Source organism: Nanorana parkeri, unplaced genomic scaffold (assembly GCF_000935625.1).
Source record: "Nanorana parkeri isolate BGI_ZX_2015 unplaced genomic scaffold, ASM93562v1 scaffold2627, whole genome shotgun sequence".
In the NCBI taxonomy this organism is placed as follows: Eukaryota; Metazoa; Chordata; class Amphibia; order Anura; family Dicroglossidae; genus Nanorana; species Nanorana parkeri.
This window is the reverse complement of record NW_017308895.1, coordinates 6,655-22,494: the sequence shown is the minus strand read 5'-3', so window position 1 is coordinate 22,494 and position 15,840 is coordinate 6,655. Positions and strand designations below refer to the sequence as shown.

General features: G+C 44.3%; 1 protein-coding gene across 1 annotated transcript in view; it reads left to right on the top strand.

Moving 5' to 3' along the window:
• Positions 1 to 6,295: 6,295 nt before the first annotated feature.
• Positions 6,296 to 15,840, top strand: part of LOC108802046 (protein CutA homolog) — an 11,905-nt gene continuing 2,360 nt past the window's right edge. The window contains exons 1-3 of the mRNA XM_018573933.1: positions 6,296 to 6,499; positions 12,842 to 12,990; positions 15,270 to 15,329. Coding sequence (XP_018429435.1) covers positions 6,431 to 6,499; positions 12,842 to 12,990; positions 15,270 to 15,329 — 278 coding nt within the window. The 5' untranslated portion in view covers positions 6,296 to 6,430. The remainder of the gene's footprint in view (positions 6,500 to 12,841; positions 12,991 to 15,269; positions 15,330 to 15,840) is intronic.

Here is a 15,840-nt window from a genome sequence, read left to right as displayed (position 1 = left end):
CAGGACCCTGGAGGTCATATCATATTTTTTCTCCCTACTGGGTACTGGGACCTTCCATCCTCTTTACTAATTCTAAATACTAAACTACCACACACTTGCTTTTTACTGCGTACGCACTTGCACACCCTCAGCATAGCCATATTAATCTGGCCAGTCGCATGTCCCCTACCCCATTGAGGATACATTTGTTACTAGGGCTGCAACAACTAATCGACATAATCGATTATAATCGATTATTGAAAAAGTTGTCAACTTTTTCAATAATCGATTAATCGGCTTCCGATCAGTTGGCCCTGTTCATGGCTCCACACACGCTGCGCGCCGCACCTCCTCCCCAACTCACGCTCACCGCTGCCAGATCCGCCCGCATCCACGCTCTACACGCCGCACCTCCTTCCCGCCTCACACTCACCGCCCGCATCCACGATCGGCACAGGGACGGGGGGAGATGTAGTAAGGAGAAGCAGTTGTGGGGGATGACAGGCCCGATCTCAAAAGCAAGTTGCTGGAAGACTGCTCAGGTAAGCCTGCACTTTCCCACACATGGTACTCTATAATGTATTGCTGGGATTTGTATTCCTCTATAGCTGATGGTACATTGTGCTGTATATTATACATAGGAATACAAATCCCAGCAATACATTATACACTGTATGTATAATGTATTGCTGGGATTTGTTGTACTCCTCTATAGTTGGTGATATTCTGCACTGCGCAGTATAGAGGACTACAAATGCCAGCAATGATACATTATACAGCGCCATGCGGAATTCCTCCAGCTATAGAAGAGCACAACAAATCCCAGCAATAGTACATTATACAGTGGTGCAATGCCGAATACCACCAGCTATAGAGGACTACAAAACCCAGCAACAGCACATTATACAGCGCAATGCAGAATACCGCCAGCTATAATGTACTATTGCTGGGATTTGTTGTATTCCTATATAGCTGGTGATATTCTGCATTGTGCTGTATAATGTACTATTGCTCGGATTTGTAGTCCTCTATAGCCGGTGCCATTTTGCATTGATTGCTATATAATTTTACACTTTCCATTTCACTATATTGCACACAACACTTTTTTTTTTCTTTTTTACTTCCACCGCTCCAAGCTTGCTCCTGTGATGGTCTACAATCTCAATACAAACTAGTAGTCCCATCACTGGAGCCATTTTTTAAAATGTATTTTATTGTTTATCCGATTAACCGATTAATCGAACTTAATAATCGGCTAACTAATCGATTTTGAAAATAATCGTTAGCTGCAGCTCTATTTGTTACCTCAGCTCTCCTCCCGTCATCATTTCACAAAACTGAGACACACATTTTGTGAGAAGCTGACACAAACTCTGAGGGAAGAAGGAGCTGGAGATTAATTCTGCTCTATATCTCCTACTGGCTCTGCAACATTATCCTGCTGTGGCTGTGAGAAGTGGCAGAGTTTTTCTCCTGATACTTCACACTAGTCAGTGTCATGAGTATTCTAGGTAAAAAATGCTATTTAAAGGTACATTACCTGTTATATGTCCCCAGGTGGAGGGACATCTGCGCGGGAACATCTGACGATGTTGTCTGTGGTCTCTGTTCTATCTGTAAGGTAGAAATTCTCCCACTTTCTCACAGAAAGTGATTTTTCTGTAGTTATGGAGGTTTTGTCTATCATGGATAGATAAAAATGTTTCTCATTCCCCTAACAAGGATGAGAAACACCCACAATCTTCCTTTTCTAAAGCTTTGGATGAGGAGATGTCGGATATCATATTGCCGGTTTAGCTAGAGCCCTTCCAGAAGATGAATCTTTATGGTCCTTGGAGGAGGACGTTACCCCAGCTGCCGATTTTCAGTCACCTACGGTGACTGTGGCTTTTTTAATTGAAGATGTGCGTTCAGCTTTAAATTTAAAGGATTCTGCACTTTGTACCACTTCTGCAGAAACCACAGTAATCCCAACTCTCCCGGACGCTCCGGGAGTCTCCCACTATTAGTGGCTCCCGGCCTTCCGGGAGAGAAACATTTTCTCCCGGAAAGGTTTAATCTGCTTGATCTAGCAGAGTAAACCTTTCCCTGCTATCTGTTTTTATTTGTTGGTTTTTTTTCTGACATCGGGGCTGCCGTCAGTCAGAGAAAAAAAACAGCATAGGAATGAACAGTTAGATTGCTACTGGCTGTTTCAATTTGCAATAGCCAATAGCAGACTAGCTATTGCACCCGCCCACTGCTGCTGTCAGGTCCTCTTCTGCTCATTGACAGTAGCAGAGGGCGGGTGCAATAGCCAGCTTGCTGTTCATTTCTATGCTGTTTTTTTTTTTTTTATTCCGACGGCAACAGCTGTCAGAATACAAAAAAAAAACCTGCAGATAACAAGGGAAGCAATAGCTTCTTTGCTATCTGCATGTCACTACGTACCAGCGAACTAGTAGCGTGGTAAGGAACCCACTGGCAGGAAGCCAGAAACGAAGTACAATTCAGGGGCAATCCAAGAGAGTAGTCAAAGTCCAGTCCGGGTCGAGGCAGGCAGCGATGGTTCAGAGGCGATAGACTGTCCAAGGGTTCAGTAATCAGGAAGTACAACGAAAGTGGCAACAGGATCAACAGGGAGGCTAGGTGTTCACCATAAGGTGTAATAACTCAGCAATAAGCCAGATCTCTGGCCAGGTTTTTATAGCCAGGGGAGGTAAGACCACCCCCCGGTCACCGAGGCAACCAGGAGGCCTCCCTCCCCGGGAACCAATGGCAGGCGAGAGAGATGGAAGGTGTGTGCTGGGAACCTCCTCCAGCAAGGCCCACACCTGATGGCCCTAATGGCGCAGGAGCGCTACGCGCACGCTTCCGGGGATGCACACGCAGCCTGAGTACTGCACATGCGCACCCGCCGAGTGACATGCGCACCCGCAGCCCGGGCACCAAGAGTTCTACCAGGCTGGAGGGGAACCCGTGCCCTGCACCGTGCCCGTGGCCCCCGAGCAGAGGTAACACCCCCTGTTTCCTGACACTGCAATCATTTCAGGGGGGTACTCCCCCCCACCCCGGATGGGGGGAGAGGAGACAGAGGGCATCTCCCTGAAATGAGAAGGGTACCTCCCTGAAATCACTTTTTTCAGGTTGAGATCCCTGAAACTAGTTTAGTTTTTTTTAAACCTGCACGAGTTGATATAGTATTTTTCTTTTTATCATCTTTGGCAGATTTATATACAAAGATTTGGAATCATTGGATAAACGATTTTAGTCACTTTATCCTTTCCCGGATGATTTTGTTTTTAATAAATGGTCTGTTCCCCTTGAGGTTGACTCACCTTAATAGGGCTTTGACTATTCCTCTAATGATACCCTTTCAATTAGAGACCCTACTGATAAGAAATTGGAATCTCTTTCTTGCTCCATTTACTCTTGACGGGATACGCTTTTCTCTACCCCACAGTTGTTATTTCCCAGGCTCTACTAGCTACCTGTCAATCAAATGACAGTTTCGTCTCATTATGTGTGCAATGCAGTTCTTGATGCCTGTTTGAGTATTCCTTTCCGTTTCGAGTCAAAGAGCCATTTGGCTTAAGTGCTAGTCGGTGAAGCCTCAATATAAGAAGGGACTTTATGTTTGCTCTATGTGGGAGCCATTTTTTCAACGCATTGTTGGATAAAATTATTAGGTAAGCTACTAGGGTTTTAGTTTCCAGGACAGCAAGTTTCCTTCCTCTTCTAGTCCAGACTCCTCTGGCAGTCCACGAACTCCAAACCCACAGATAAGTCTGCTTCAGCATGAAGGTCAATCTCCGCCTGCTCTTCTCGTGGGGGATGTCTGATGGCCTTTGCGGAGATGATAGATCTGGCAAGCAAGCATCTCAGATGCTTGGGTTCAGAAGGTGGTTTATAGTTACAAAATAGAAATGTAGCTTTTTTTGCCTTTCACCTTTCCTTGTCTCTGCAGCATTAGGCAGACCTTTCAGGCGGTCTAGGGATTGTTACATCAAAGCAGTTATCGTTCTAGTCCCCTTACCTGTTTAATGTTCCGAGGTCCAAAGGGAGTTTTGTCCCATCCTGGATTTAAACGCTCTCAATGCTTATGTTGAAACTCTAAAGGTTGAATGGAATATGTTCATTCAGTTATTGTCTCCATTCGTCTAGATTTCTTGGTTTCCATTCACATCATGATAGCATGGCAGCAGCATAACCCTACATTTTAGAATTCTTCAGAGCTGTGGCCCTCAATGACTCCAATAAAAGGATTTTATGGTAAGAACAGAATCTTATTATCCCTCCCACTAACACTAATGAAGGGACACTATTCCTCCCACTAACACCAGTGAAGGGACACTTTTCCTCCCATTGACACTGGAGAAGGGACACTATTCTTTCCACTGACACCAAGGACAATGTACTATTCCCCCAACTGACACTAATGACGTGTCACTAATCCTTCCACTGATACCAATGGCAGATTACTATTCCTCTTACTAACAAAAATGATAGGGCACTATGTCTACACATATACCAACGAGGGAGCACTATTCTATCCACTGACACAATTGACATGGCACTATTCCTTCCACTGATACAAGTGACAAGGAACTATTCCTTCCAATGAAACCAAAGATGGGGCATTTTCCTCCTTGCACTAACCACAGGCTGTAGGCCATTTTTTATTACCACAGCTTACCATACCCCGGGCATTTTTTACTCCCACAAAACCTGGGACATTGTTTACACTGTGGCATTTTCTATAGCCACTGGCCACAAGGCCTCTGTTCTTCCCTCTGTATAATGGACAGTTGAGGTGCAACCAGGGGACATGAAATGTGTGTGAAACTCACAATTTACATCTATTAAATATCAATTTGCATCAATTAAACCAAAACAAAAATGATTCAGATGACTAAAATATGACTAAAACTAAATACAACTAAAACTAAAATGGCATTTAGTTTTAGTCATATTTTAATCATCTGAATTATTTTATTTTAGTTTTGTTGATTAAATCTCCGTAGAGAACATTTCAATGTATTTTTCTGACCCAAAATACAGCTGAAGTTGTACCTTACACATAGTCAGACGTCATCATCGTTAGGTATGCAGCATACCTCTTCAGATGATCAGGAGTGCTGCAGATAGCAGCACTAATATGTGTTCTTGTTTCCTATCTCAGAAAGGTGGTAAGTACAAATCTCTGCCTTCTGTACAGCAAACATTGACCGTTTCTCTCTGGCTACGATAAAGGAATGACCTGGAGTGGGGCCAGCAGTTGCACCCAAAAACATTGGTGAAGAAAAGCGTCCATGTTTTCAGCCTTAGAAGGTTGTCCACCATGCTCCTTTCTTCCCTACAGTTTCCATACAGTATTTTATTTCATTCTGAGATGGACTGTTACCCTGCAAGTGCCCCTCGGGACACAGAATGGACAGGCCTGTGGTGGTGGTCAGGCATACAGAGAACTATTTGTAGCAAATGGGAAAATGGAAAGGAAGTCTGTACAAAGCATTAATTGCACACACGGTGCCAGGCTCTAACTGCTCTGCCATGCTGAATGGCTTCTTTATCCACCAGTCACATGTTCTGAGGAGATTTTCACCTTCTACACATCTCACCAGTCACAGGATTACGCTCTCCACCCAGCAGAAAACACTGCAAGGCAGCACAAACTAAACCGTACTCTATTCCCACAAGCTCAGCGTATGATGTCATAGAATAGAAGAGAATTACATTAAAGAATCCCATAGAGCTCAACATACATATCAATTAGATGGATGGCCAGATAGATCAATAGACAGGTCTAGTCTTTGCTCCATATAACACAGTTATTTGTTACATTAAGCTCTTTTAATTTAGGAAGCGAGCAACATTAGCCAAGACTCAGATTTCACCAAGCTCCTGTTTAACCCTTTTGCAGGCAGTCCCCCAGACCACTATATGAATAATTAGGTGTCACAGGATAGTGGTTATGTAATTACGGGGCAAGGCAGTGAAGAATGGTATTTATTTATGGACCTGGTGAGGAAAAAGTGGGTTAGGATGAACATTGTCAGGCTCCCCCTTAATGATCTCCATTGCAATGATTCTGCTCTCTTCCTGTTCGAGTGGCCGCACAAGAAAAGAGGGGGAAAATCCCCAATGAGGACATTGAAAGCAGAAAAAACCTGTCAGAGTTTCTAACCCTTTTCCCATTCCATCCAAAATGAAAAACACATTTTAACTGGTGTTCCACTTTAAGTAAATAAGGCTTAGAGAAGGAAGGGAAAAAGAGATGGGGGATGGAATAAGAGAGAGACAGAAATAGAGATGGAGAGAGAGAAACAGAGAGAGAGAGGGGAGGACTCACATATTTCACAGGCACAGACCAAGCTTATGCTCAGACTGGCACACAGGACTCACCTCCCTCCTCCCCTTTCCCACCACCATCCTAGGTCATGAGGGAACTCGTGGCAGGCGACGGCATAGGATGATGGGGTGCTGGTGCCAGTTACCTCCCCAGAACTGGCATCGCCCAGGCTGGATGACGGTGCTGCTGGTGAGTGCAATATTTTTTTCTTCATGTCTCAGATCAGAAATGTCAGAGTGCTATACTGTTTGGACATGATAAACGCAGAAGTGACCATACATTGATGCCATTGATTCAACAGATTTAAAATGAAAACTTTTTCATACTTTAGTCCCTTTGCCAGGAATGGTACTTTCACGCTGTCTGTATTGTATAAATCATTAATAAGGAGAATGATCATGAAGAAATTCTTGCTGATGGGTGGCAGGGGGCATCTAGTGTCCTAATGCGACCCTGCAGTGGGCACTTATCATTATGGAGTTATTTCTTGCTGCAGGGAGTTATCTCTTGCTTCAAATGTGCACACACAAGGGTTAAATTAACTTAATTACAGTGCTGTGTTTTGCTGGATATTAACCTCCTCTGACAGTACTGACTTCAATCAATAAGCACTGGGTTATTACATTCTCTGCATATTTTCATGTTTAATACAGTTATAAAGAAGGATGGAAAGTTTTGATAACATTTTTGGAAGGGGGGTATCAGGGGCTTCTGCTGTTTCAGCTTTTACTATTCAGAAAGTATTACCCCACTGACAAAACAACACAGCAGCGACAGCTATAGAAAAAGACACCTGTAGGTTATAGAAGCATAGCTTTCAAATGCAAACGTTGGCTTGTTCATAGGATAGCTTGTGCTGTGTACAGTATTTGTAATAAGCAACATTCTGTTGTATAAGATTTAACATATTATGTGAAAAACATTTTTCTAAATGCACCAGAAGCACCAGCAGGTTTTCATTTTAAAATATTAAAGGGTTATTAAACCCTCAGCATTTTTTGCAAAAACATTTAAAAAAAAAATCTTTTCAAACAGATTAAAACTTATCTGTGTCTCTGCCGCATGCTCCCGTCTGAACATCTGAAGAGTCTCGGGCGGCTGCAAAAGATCTTGGGGTGGGCTCATGCGCCGTTCAGATCTTTGGCCGGGAGACAAGGAGAGACACAAGGTAAGTCTATGGAGCAGCGTGCACCCGCATGCAGACACCGTGGGACAGGAAGTGCCATCTAGCACAGAGGAGTCAATGCTGGATCGGAGACCCGCACCAGCGCTTGAGGGACTCCTGAAAACTACAGTAAAGAAGAAGATGATCGGATCAAGAGGCATCATTTAAGGTAAGTCCTTACACTAACATGGGGGGATATCCTTTATCCTTGAATGTCACTTTAAGCTTGCTTACATAAATAATTCTCAGCATTACCCAAAAAAGCTCTCAGCTGCTAATCTTTAGAGCAGGGGTATCAAACTGATGCGGGCCGCATCAGCATTATGGTTGCCCTCAAAGGGCCGGTTGTATCTGTAAGACTATATAAATGTATCTACTCTTTATCATATTAAATAATTGCCTCTGCATTCAATTATTACTGGTTTTGGTAGTAAGTTAAAGGAGAACTATGTGTTAGAGCCGACCTGTGACAAAGAAACTGTCACAGTTTCCAGCGCTCTGTTGAGGAACGAACAGGGTTGGGGGTGGACACAGCTGGCTCTTCCTGTAGATAGGCAGAGCCAGCTGTCACTCATGCAGCTGGGTGGATCTTGACAGTATTGTCGGGATCCGTCTCGGCTGCGACGCTTTCAGTATATCGCGGCGGGCAATAGCTCACTATATACTGAGCTTTGGATCACGGGAGGAGGTTAGTATATGTCCTACCATGACAGTAAAGAGAACTATGGGGAAAAACACTTACCCCATACTTCTCTCTTAAGTAATAACTAGCTCTGAAAGTAGAAGTCTAAGAAAAATAATGGCTAGCAGATATTCAGGTGTACAACTATTGTACAATTTATTGACAAATTTGTTTTGGTAACAGCAGGGGCGTCCCGAGACTGGGTGACACCCGCGCGTGCGCGATTATGTCATCGTGCACGCGCGGTGATCTTCTGATACCTGCTGGCGGCCATATTGGTGATGGATGCTGGCAGAGAGAGGAGGGGACAGTCACCCGGCGGGATAAGGTATGCCGCCGGGTCCCCTCCTCTCTCTCTGATACTGTCGGCGTTCGGTCCATGACCGAGCGCCCGCCCTTTAAGAGGGGGGTGACACCAAAATGACTGTCACTCATTTTGGTGTCACCCCTCCAATGGTGCCATCCGGGTGCGGCCTGCACCCCCTTTGTGACGCCACTGGGTAACAGTAAGTTATTCATTTTCATCATCAGACAAATATGACCAAGCACTGTTTATTGCAATAACGAAGGCATATCTGACCAGATAACATTTTCTACAGTTTTTGAAGGCATATCTTAAAATGAACTAATAGGTTGGTTACATTCAGAATGCCTCTATGTCATCATCTACAGTTTCCTGTGAACCTGCCTGTTCAGTCACCTGCTAAGTGACAGACAAACTTGAAATTGCAGATTGTACATAGTTTAAAATAGTTGACTGTTTTTGCAGGCATAATTTTTCCTGACGAAGGGGTTAATCCTGCTTCGGTGTATGCAGACTTTGTCATGGCATCAGGAAAGGGGCAGTGCTGCTGAAGGACATCACTGTATTATAGCTTGCTTTTTGACCATTGACTTGAGGATGGCCTCAGGAATTGGTCAAGGCTGCTAGGCTGGCTGAAGTACATCAATAATGTTGTCTTACCTAGGGAGAAAAAAAAATTACATGAAATAGCTACATTTATAAAAAGGAATGTTAGTCTATTGAACAGGCAACACTTTCCACCTGTTCTGGTGCATAACATGTTCAGCCGCCAAGTGTAGCGCTGAAACTTTTTTTTTTTTACGGGCATGACATTATTGTGGGTCCTGGCTCTGTGGGCAATACAAATTCCATATAAAGCTCTGTAGAGTGCACAAGTCAGGGCCCGTTCACACATATTGATGTCCAGTATGTAATGCAGGTCATGTGCAAGGACACATGGAAAACAACACAGTGAGTGGTGTGCTGCAATAAAATGCAAACATGTTGCGTTTTATTGCAGTGCACTGCATGTCACTGCAGGTATCCCCACACAGCACCACCAGTCCAGTCCAGAAGTGAGTGACTCACCCGAAAAAAACGTACACTCTTTCTACTGTGCCCCGGGATATAGTCTTTGAAATCTCTATTCAGTTATGCAGATTATGTGAGGCTTTTCTGGTGCTCTTGAAAAACAAGATGTTCATAACCAGCAAACCAAACAGACCATCTACAAAAAATATACCGCTCTCCCTGTGCCCCCTGATTCAGATGTACATTTTTATTGTACCCTGTTTCCCCGAAAATAAGACCTACCCTGAAAATAAGACCTAGTACTATATTTGGGAATTGCTGAAATATAAGACCTACCCCGAAAATAAGACCTAGTTGTGACCATTCCCTGGGCCGGTGGTGGCATAAGGGGGAACTTGAAGAGCCGCAGGAGAGAATCAGTGGTGCCAACGAAGCCAGTGCTAGAGGAAGCGAGGCGGCACCGAAGGGAGCAGAGCCGCATAAGCCGATGCCTCCTCTATAGCGCCGACTCCTGTCACAGGCGGAGTGATACCAAATGCACTCCGCCTGTGAGAATCCAATAGTGAAAGTGCGCTTTGCTCATTCTGGCCAGCAATTGGTTAGCAAATTGCTCTTGGAAAGGTACGGCACCCCTGATTGCCCTGCTCACCATATTTTTGTACATGAATACATGTAGACTTCTCTACATGAATAAGAGTTGATTGTTGTACATAAAAAAAAATAAGACCTACCCCAAAAATAAGACCTAGTGTGTTTTTTTGAGCCAAATAAAATATAAGACAGTGTCTTATTTTCGGGGAAACACGGTAATTAGGCAGTTATGCAGGCAGCGTAGTTTAGGCTTTTGTTTGTTCACTTACTGAAGAAGGTGGCCACCCAGCCCGGTGGCACATATATTTTCCTTACTGGACACCCAGCCCACACAGCTAGCCAGCTCAGCAGTTCGGTCTCCAGGAGCTCCCTAGGCACACATGGCAGATTACTTTATATTGGAGCTGTGGAGGCTACTGATAGAAGGAGGAGATTAGGTTGTCCAAAATTGGTCTAAGCAACTGATGTCTCTGCTTAGCAGCGGGGGATGTGGGTGCAGTGGAAGATAGAGGGTAGGTTGCAGCTAGGCAGCTGTCAATCAAATTAGTGACTTTTAGAAAACCAGTGCACTCCTAATTGATGGAAATTATGTGGCAGGGAACCCTGGGGGGGGGGACAATCAGTGCAGAGAGGCAGGCATGACATTGACAGCAAATTATAGGTGCAAATTCAACTAAACATAATAGACCCCCCCTTCAGGTACATTTATTGAATTTTTAGGGGGTAAACTCAGGTGCCCACCCAGGGATTCTCCTCTCCCACCTGTAGGATAATGCCCCAGACGAGATGGAGTGAATTTCAATGTACCTGGATGTTTGTACTAGCACACTCAGCACTTTACGCATAGGTCACCAACAAAACAACAATTTCCATTCTGCCTCAAACATGGCATTATGCCAATATTACAATGGATGCCAGTAACATAGTCACCTGTTCGTTTTACTCTGCATTATTCACATGGAAACACAGTAGATTACAGTGAATAATTTAGTGAGGCGGACACCCACTGCATGTGACTTGTGTGAGAGTGAACATTCAAGTCTTATAGTACAAAAGATATTTCCTGGGGTAGAAATCCTGCAATCCCCAAAACAACATCAACAAGGTAATACAGTATAGTATGTTCCCAAGCAAGTAATAAAGTATAGTATGTTCCCAAGTAATTTTCAGATTGGAAAGATGTTCACGCCTCCACACCGAAATATTTTAGGAAAATAATATGCCTTTGCTTTTTCTTTGGTCACACTTCCATTTCAGATAGAAACATACAGACAAGCCATCAGTACTAATTCAAGGGTACATTTGTTGAGTTATATTTTAGTGCATGTCTAGGCATAATGCAAAAAACATATCCAATACATCTCTGCAATGCATGCGCATGCCCCCACACCTTGTCTGTCTAAAAACATTGTAAGTACAGAAAAATACCTGTTGATCTGCCAGAAATCTAGTGAACTCCTAACTTTCTGTAGTGAGTTCCCAATGCTGCATCTAATGCACTGAAATCCCAAGCACAGGTATTTGTGCTCCAGAATATGAATACTTACCAGCTCTCCTGGATTTACCAGGACAGTCCTGCTTTTTATCCACTCGGTCACACCACAGGGTTGTGTCTCGGGAATGAGCTGCATATGATTTGCATACGATTGAGCAACTGGATTATATCAATGATCCACAGGATTTACATATAAATAATGCATATGCAAATCATGCTTTTCATTGATACACATGTTCTGTGGCTTATTCATCTCCTTGTGGCAGAGGGGTGGGACAGTACCTCCCTAGAGGGGCGAAGCTTGGTCCTGGTTCGGCGCTGGAGAAGAAGCAGTGAAGAAACTGATGGGAGATGCTGCTCTCGTCCACACTGTTCAGACTGTGCAACAACACTGTCAGGGCCACCTGTAGAAATCAGGGGGCCCCGTACAGCCTACTTGTTCTTATTATGGGAAATCTTCCTGTATATACTGTACACAGAGCCGGATTTACTCTCTCTGCTGCCCCAAGGCCGGTTCCTCAATGCGCCCCCCTACGCGCCAACCCCCCCTCCTCCTCCATGGAGAACGGCAGACCTGTAGGCTGCATACAATGTCGCCAAGATCACTTGTACAAAACACACAGTGGTTTCACCGCTCTACATTTAGCTCTGCTTGCCCAAAGCAGGGCTAAATGTGGAAAACAACTACCCACCCGGACATCGGGAGATAGAAATTCCAGACACCTACTCCCTGCTGCCCCAAGTTGGCCTTGTGGGAAATCCAGCCCTGACTGTACAGTATTTAAAAGTAAATCCTACAATAGGTTGCCTCTTGTAAAGCCACACCCATTTTATATGAATGACCGTCCCTATTTAAAGTACAGTCTCTACCTATAATGGCTTTCTGGATGCACAGCAAAAAAGTGTCCCTGGATTACTCAAGTCTCAGCTTTCTAATAAAGGGTTAATTTAACCTAAAGAGTAGCAGGCATCTGTAACAAATAGATGAGATGGCAAATTCAGGTGTAAATACTAAATAGGTGTAATCCTAAAACACATTTTATATGAACATGCCATTAATACTGTTCACGGGTATGTAAAAGTCCTTTAAAAGCTGTGTATAAAATATTTGCTGTTTAAGCAACTGATGTGTGATCTATGTTAGCTGCCATTTCAGATTACGGAAGGATCACAGTAGGCAGTATTCTTGTGCTACTGGAGAATAATTCAGCTGTGTGTGGGAAAATATTACTTTTCATTGTACCACTTCCATTAACATGGTAATCTTTGTGTTTATTTTGCAGCTAATGACTGGCTCATGTTTGTTGTTTCCAGTATTTAAGAGCATATTGTGCCAAATTCATGCTGCAGTGACAGGAGGATACATCTCTGGTTCTCACTCACTGGCGTTCATCAACTGTCCAAATGACCAGATCGCTAAAGACATTGCCAGGTAAAATAACACAGAAAATACATATCCGGAGAACTTGGCTGGTAATTGGCCACTAGGTAGATTGGGCTAGCAGCAGTTACATAGGTAAATAGAGTGTTATATCAGAATACCATTTTAATGACTTCTATATGAGTTAATGAAGCCTGGAATTTCACTAATAAATCTGATATTCCAGAAAAGCAGTATGTATGTGCTCATAAAAATGATAGACTTATTGATAACTTTAGTGAAGCTCATTTGTTCATGTCGAGGGTGAGCTAGTGAGTTATTTACCCAAGGATAAAATGAAATGCCACACAGAGAGGTAAAGGGTTGGGCAACAGAGGCAGCAGCTTAATCCACACTGTTTGTGCGGCAATGGCCAGCACAAGGGAAATCCATGTTTCTCTTCCATTCACTGAAGGGAAGAGATTGAGGATCTGGAACCACAGGGTTATTGCGCCACGTGCAGGAGATGGACGCTAGGCACAAAACAAGAAAAAAGCCTACGGGCAGCTTTTGCTGGTGGCCAACCACCCAGCTGCTGACCAGCCTCCAATTTTATGCCTAGCGTCAGGACCTACAAATCTTCACTAGGATTCTTTTTTCCTTGTTTTCTGCAATTGTTTAGTGGGTCTTCCCCCTGCGGGGGGCAAGTTGTGCTGGAGGCCTTGTTGGGGGTCCAGGCTGCCTTCGGACCACAGTGCTCCGCACTGTCTGCACCGCGGTCATGTCTGCGTGCTGGGTCCGCGCCACTCTAACTGCAGACGAATACACTAACTTAGTCCATGGCTGCATTCGGGAGAAGGGAGGAGCAGCCACCATCTTTGTTTTGGGCTGTCGCCCTTTGCTGGGGGCTCATCACTCCCGCCCACGTGCTGAGGTGGAGGATCTCTCTAGGAACAGAAGGACCATTCCTTTTGCCTCGTGGATGTTTATCTGGGTACAACTTGGCACTGCTACCTGGAGGGACACGTGCAGAGAGCCATTTCTGGGGCCGTGAGTACTCTGGGTCACTTCCCCCTGCAGTCTAGGAGGGCGGCTGCTGTCATGGAATGCAGAGAGAAGGTTCCGGTGGTGGTCTGTGAGGGGTGCGGGCTTTCCTGTGTGGATTCTTCCCACTCCCCCTATGTGCTACCTGTATGCCTGCGTCGCTGTCCCAGTCGCCTGTAGCACCTTCAGCTCCGCTTTTGGGACTGCTAGTATGGCAGGTATTGCACTTTCTTTTGAGGCGTTTGCGTATGCCAGGGATGGTATTGTTTCACACATTGAACGCACCTTGTCTCAGAAGTCCGTGAAAAAGTGTCCGCTTCCGTCACCTCTCCTGCTCCCTCAGAGGAGTCCAAAATGATGGAGGAGGTCTCGGTGGCGTTGGACCAACTTGCTTCTGTGGATTCCATGCCAGATAGGTCTGGCAGTGAGGATGAGATGTTGGCGTTGCTCATTATTTAGGAGCAGGAGTTGGTAACTGCCCTTATCCGTTCGGTAGGGAAACGCTGAAAATTGAGGATGTTCCCAGCTCTTCTTGCGTGCCTCCTGTTTAATTTGGGACACATAAGCTTCAGCATTTTTACGCACATCTCCTACTTTGATGATTTTATCTAGAAGGAGTGGCAGCGTCCCACCAAGTTCTTCTCAGTGCCTAAATGTTTTTCTGTTCATTACACCTTTTGAGGAGTCCTTTATTACCAAAAAACACATCATGTCTGGTCAGGTGCAAGACTTTAGCCAATTAGGGCTTCAGAAGGCGCATTGCCTTATGGGGTGCTCGGGGGGCGTATAGCTGGCATTATTGCGTCACATGGGCGATATTCTGTTGCAAGCCGAGTCTCACCCCTCATTTTGTACTACTCTGCCAGATCCCTGTGGTTCCAGATCTTCGATCTCTTTGCTGTGTCCTTCAATGAACGGTAGAGAAAATAAGATTTTTGTACTCATCCTTTTCTCTGCGGTCATTGAAAGAACACAGCACCAACCCTATGTGTGTGGAGAAGTTTTCTCCTTACTTCTTGTTACTCACGGGAGGCTGGTCAGCAGGTAGGGAATTGGCCACCAGCAGAGGCTGCCCCTAGCCTGTTTTTTTGTTTTGTGTCTAGCATCCTTCTCCTGCAGGTGACGCTATAACCCAGTGGCTTCAGATCTTCAATCTTTCTGCTGTGTCCTTCAATGAACGCAGAGAAAAGGAGTTTACGGGGAGTCTTACTTTTATAACTTTTTATAGACCATTGCATCGTAGATCAGGAAAATACATGAAGTATGACTATAGCAATACAATTCTTCAATTTTTCTAATTTCCTTAGGGGCATTCTGGAGAAGAAACTGGCAGCCAGTGTGAATATTATGCCAAAAAGCTCATCACTGTAAGTGAATTTAGTGTATTCAACCATCAATAATTCACACACCAATTCTCATGTCACAAACAGCAAGTCCATTGTAAACATTTATAAAGATGGCAGATGTAGCTATTGTCTAAGTGGCTATTTAATGGTAGAACACTATGACAGAGCAGAGTACACATGTTATAAGAGAAGAAAATCTAAAAAAGTTAAATTATTTAAAGTAGACCTTGCATAGACACCCTTTCCCATGTAAAAAGAATTAAGCTAAGCTTTAGGAGAAAGTTGAAAAAAAAAAAATACTTACCGGCATCTCCGGCATCTGCCTGTAGCACTTAGTGAGGATAACATGCCTGGGCCTACTCTCAGGATCCTGGGAAAGCTGAGGATCCCTAATCTCACAAGAAGATTGTCCAGGACAGTGCAGGAATGTCTTCTTGTAAGATCTGAGATGCTCAGCTTTACCAGGATCTCGCTTAAAGACCTCTGACTCCACCCTAAACATGGGGTGTAGGTAAGTACATTTTTCACGTTT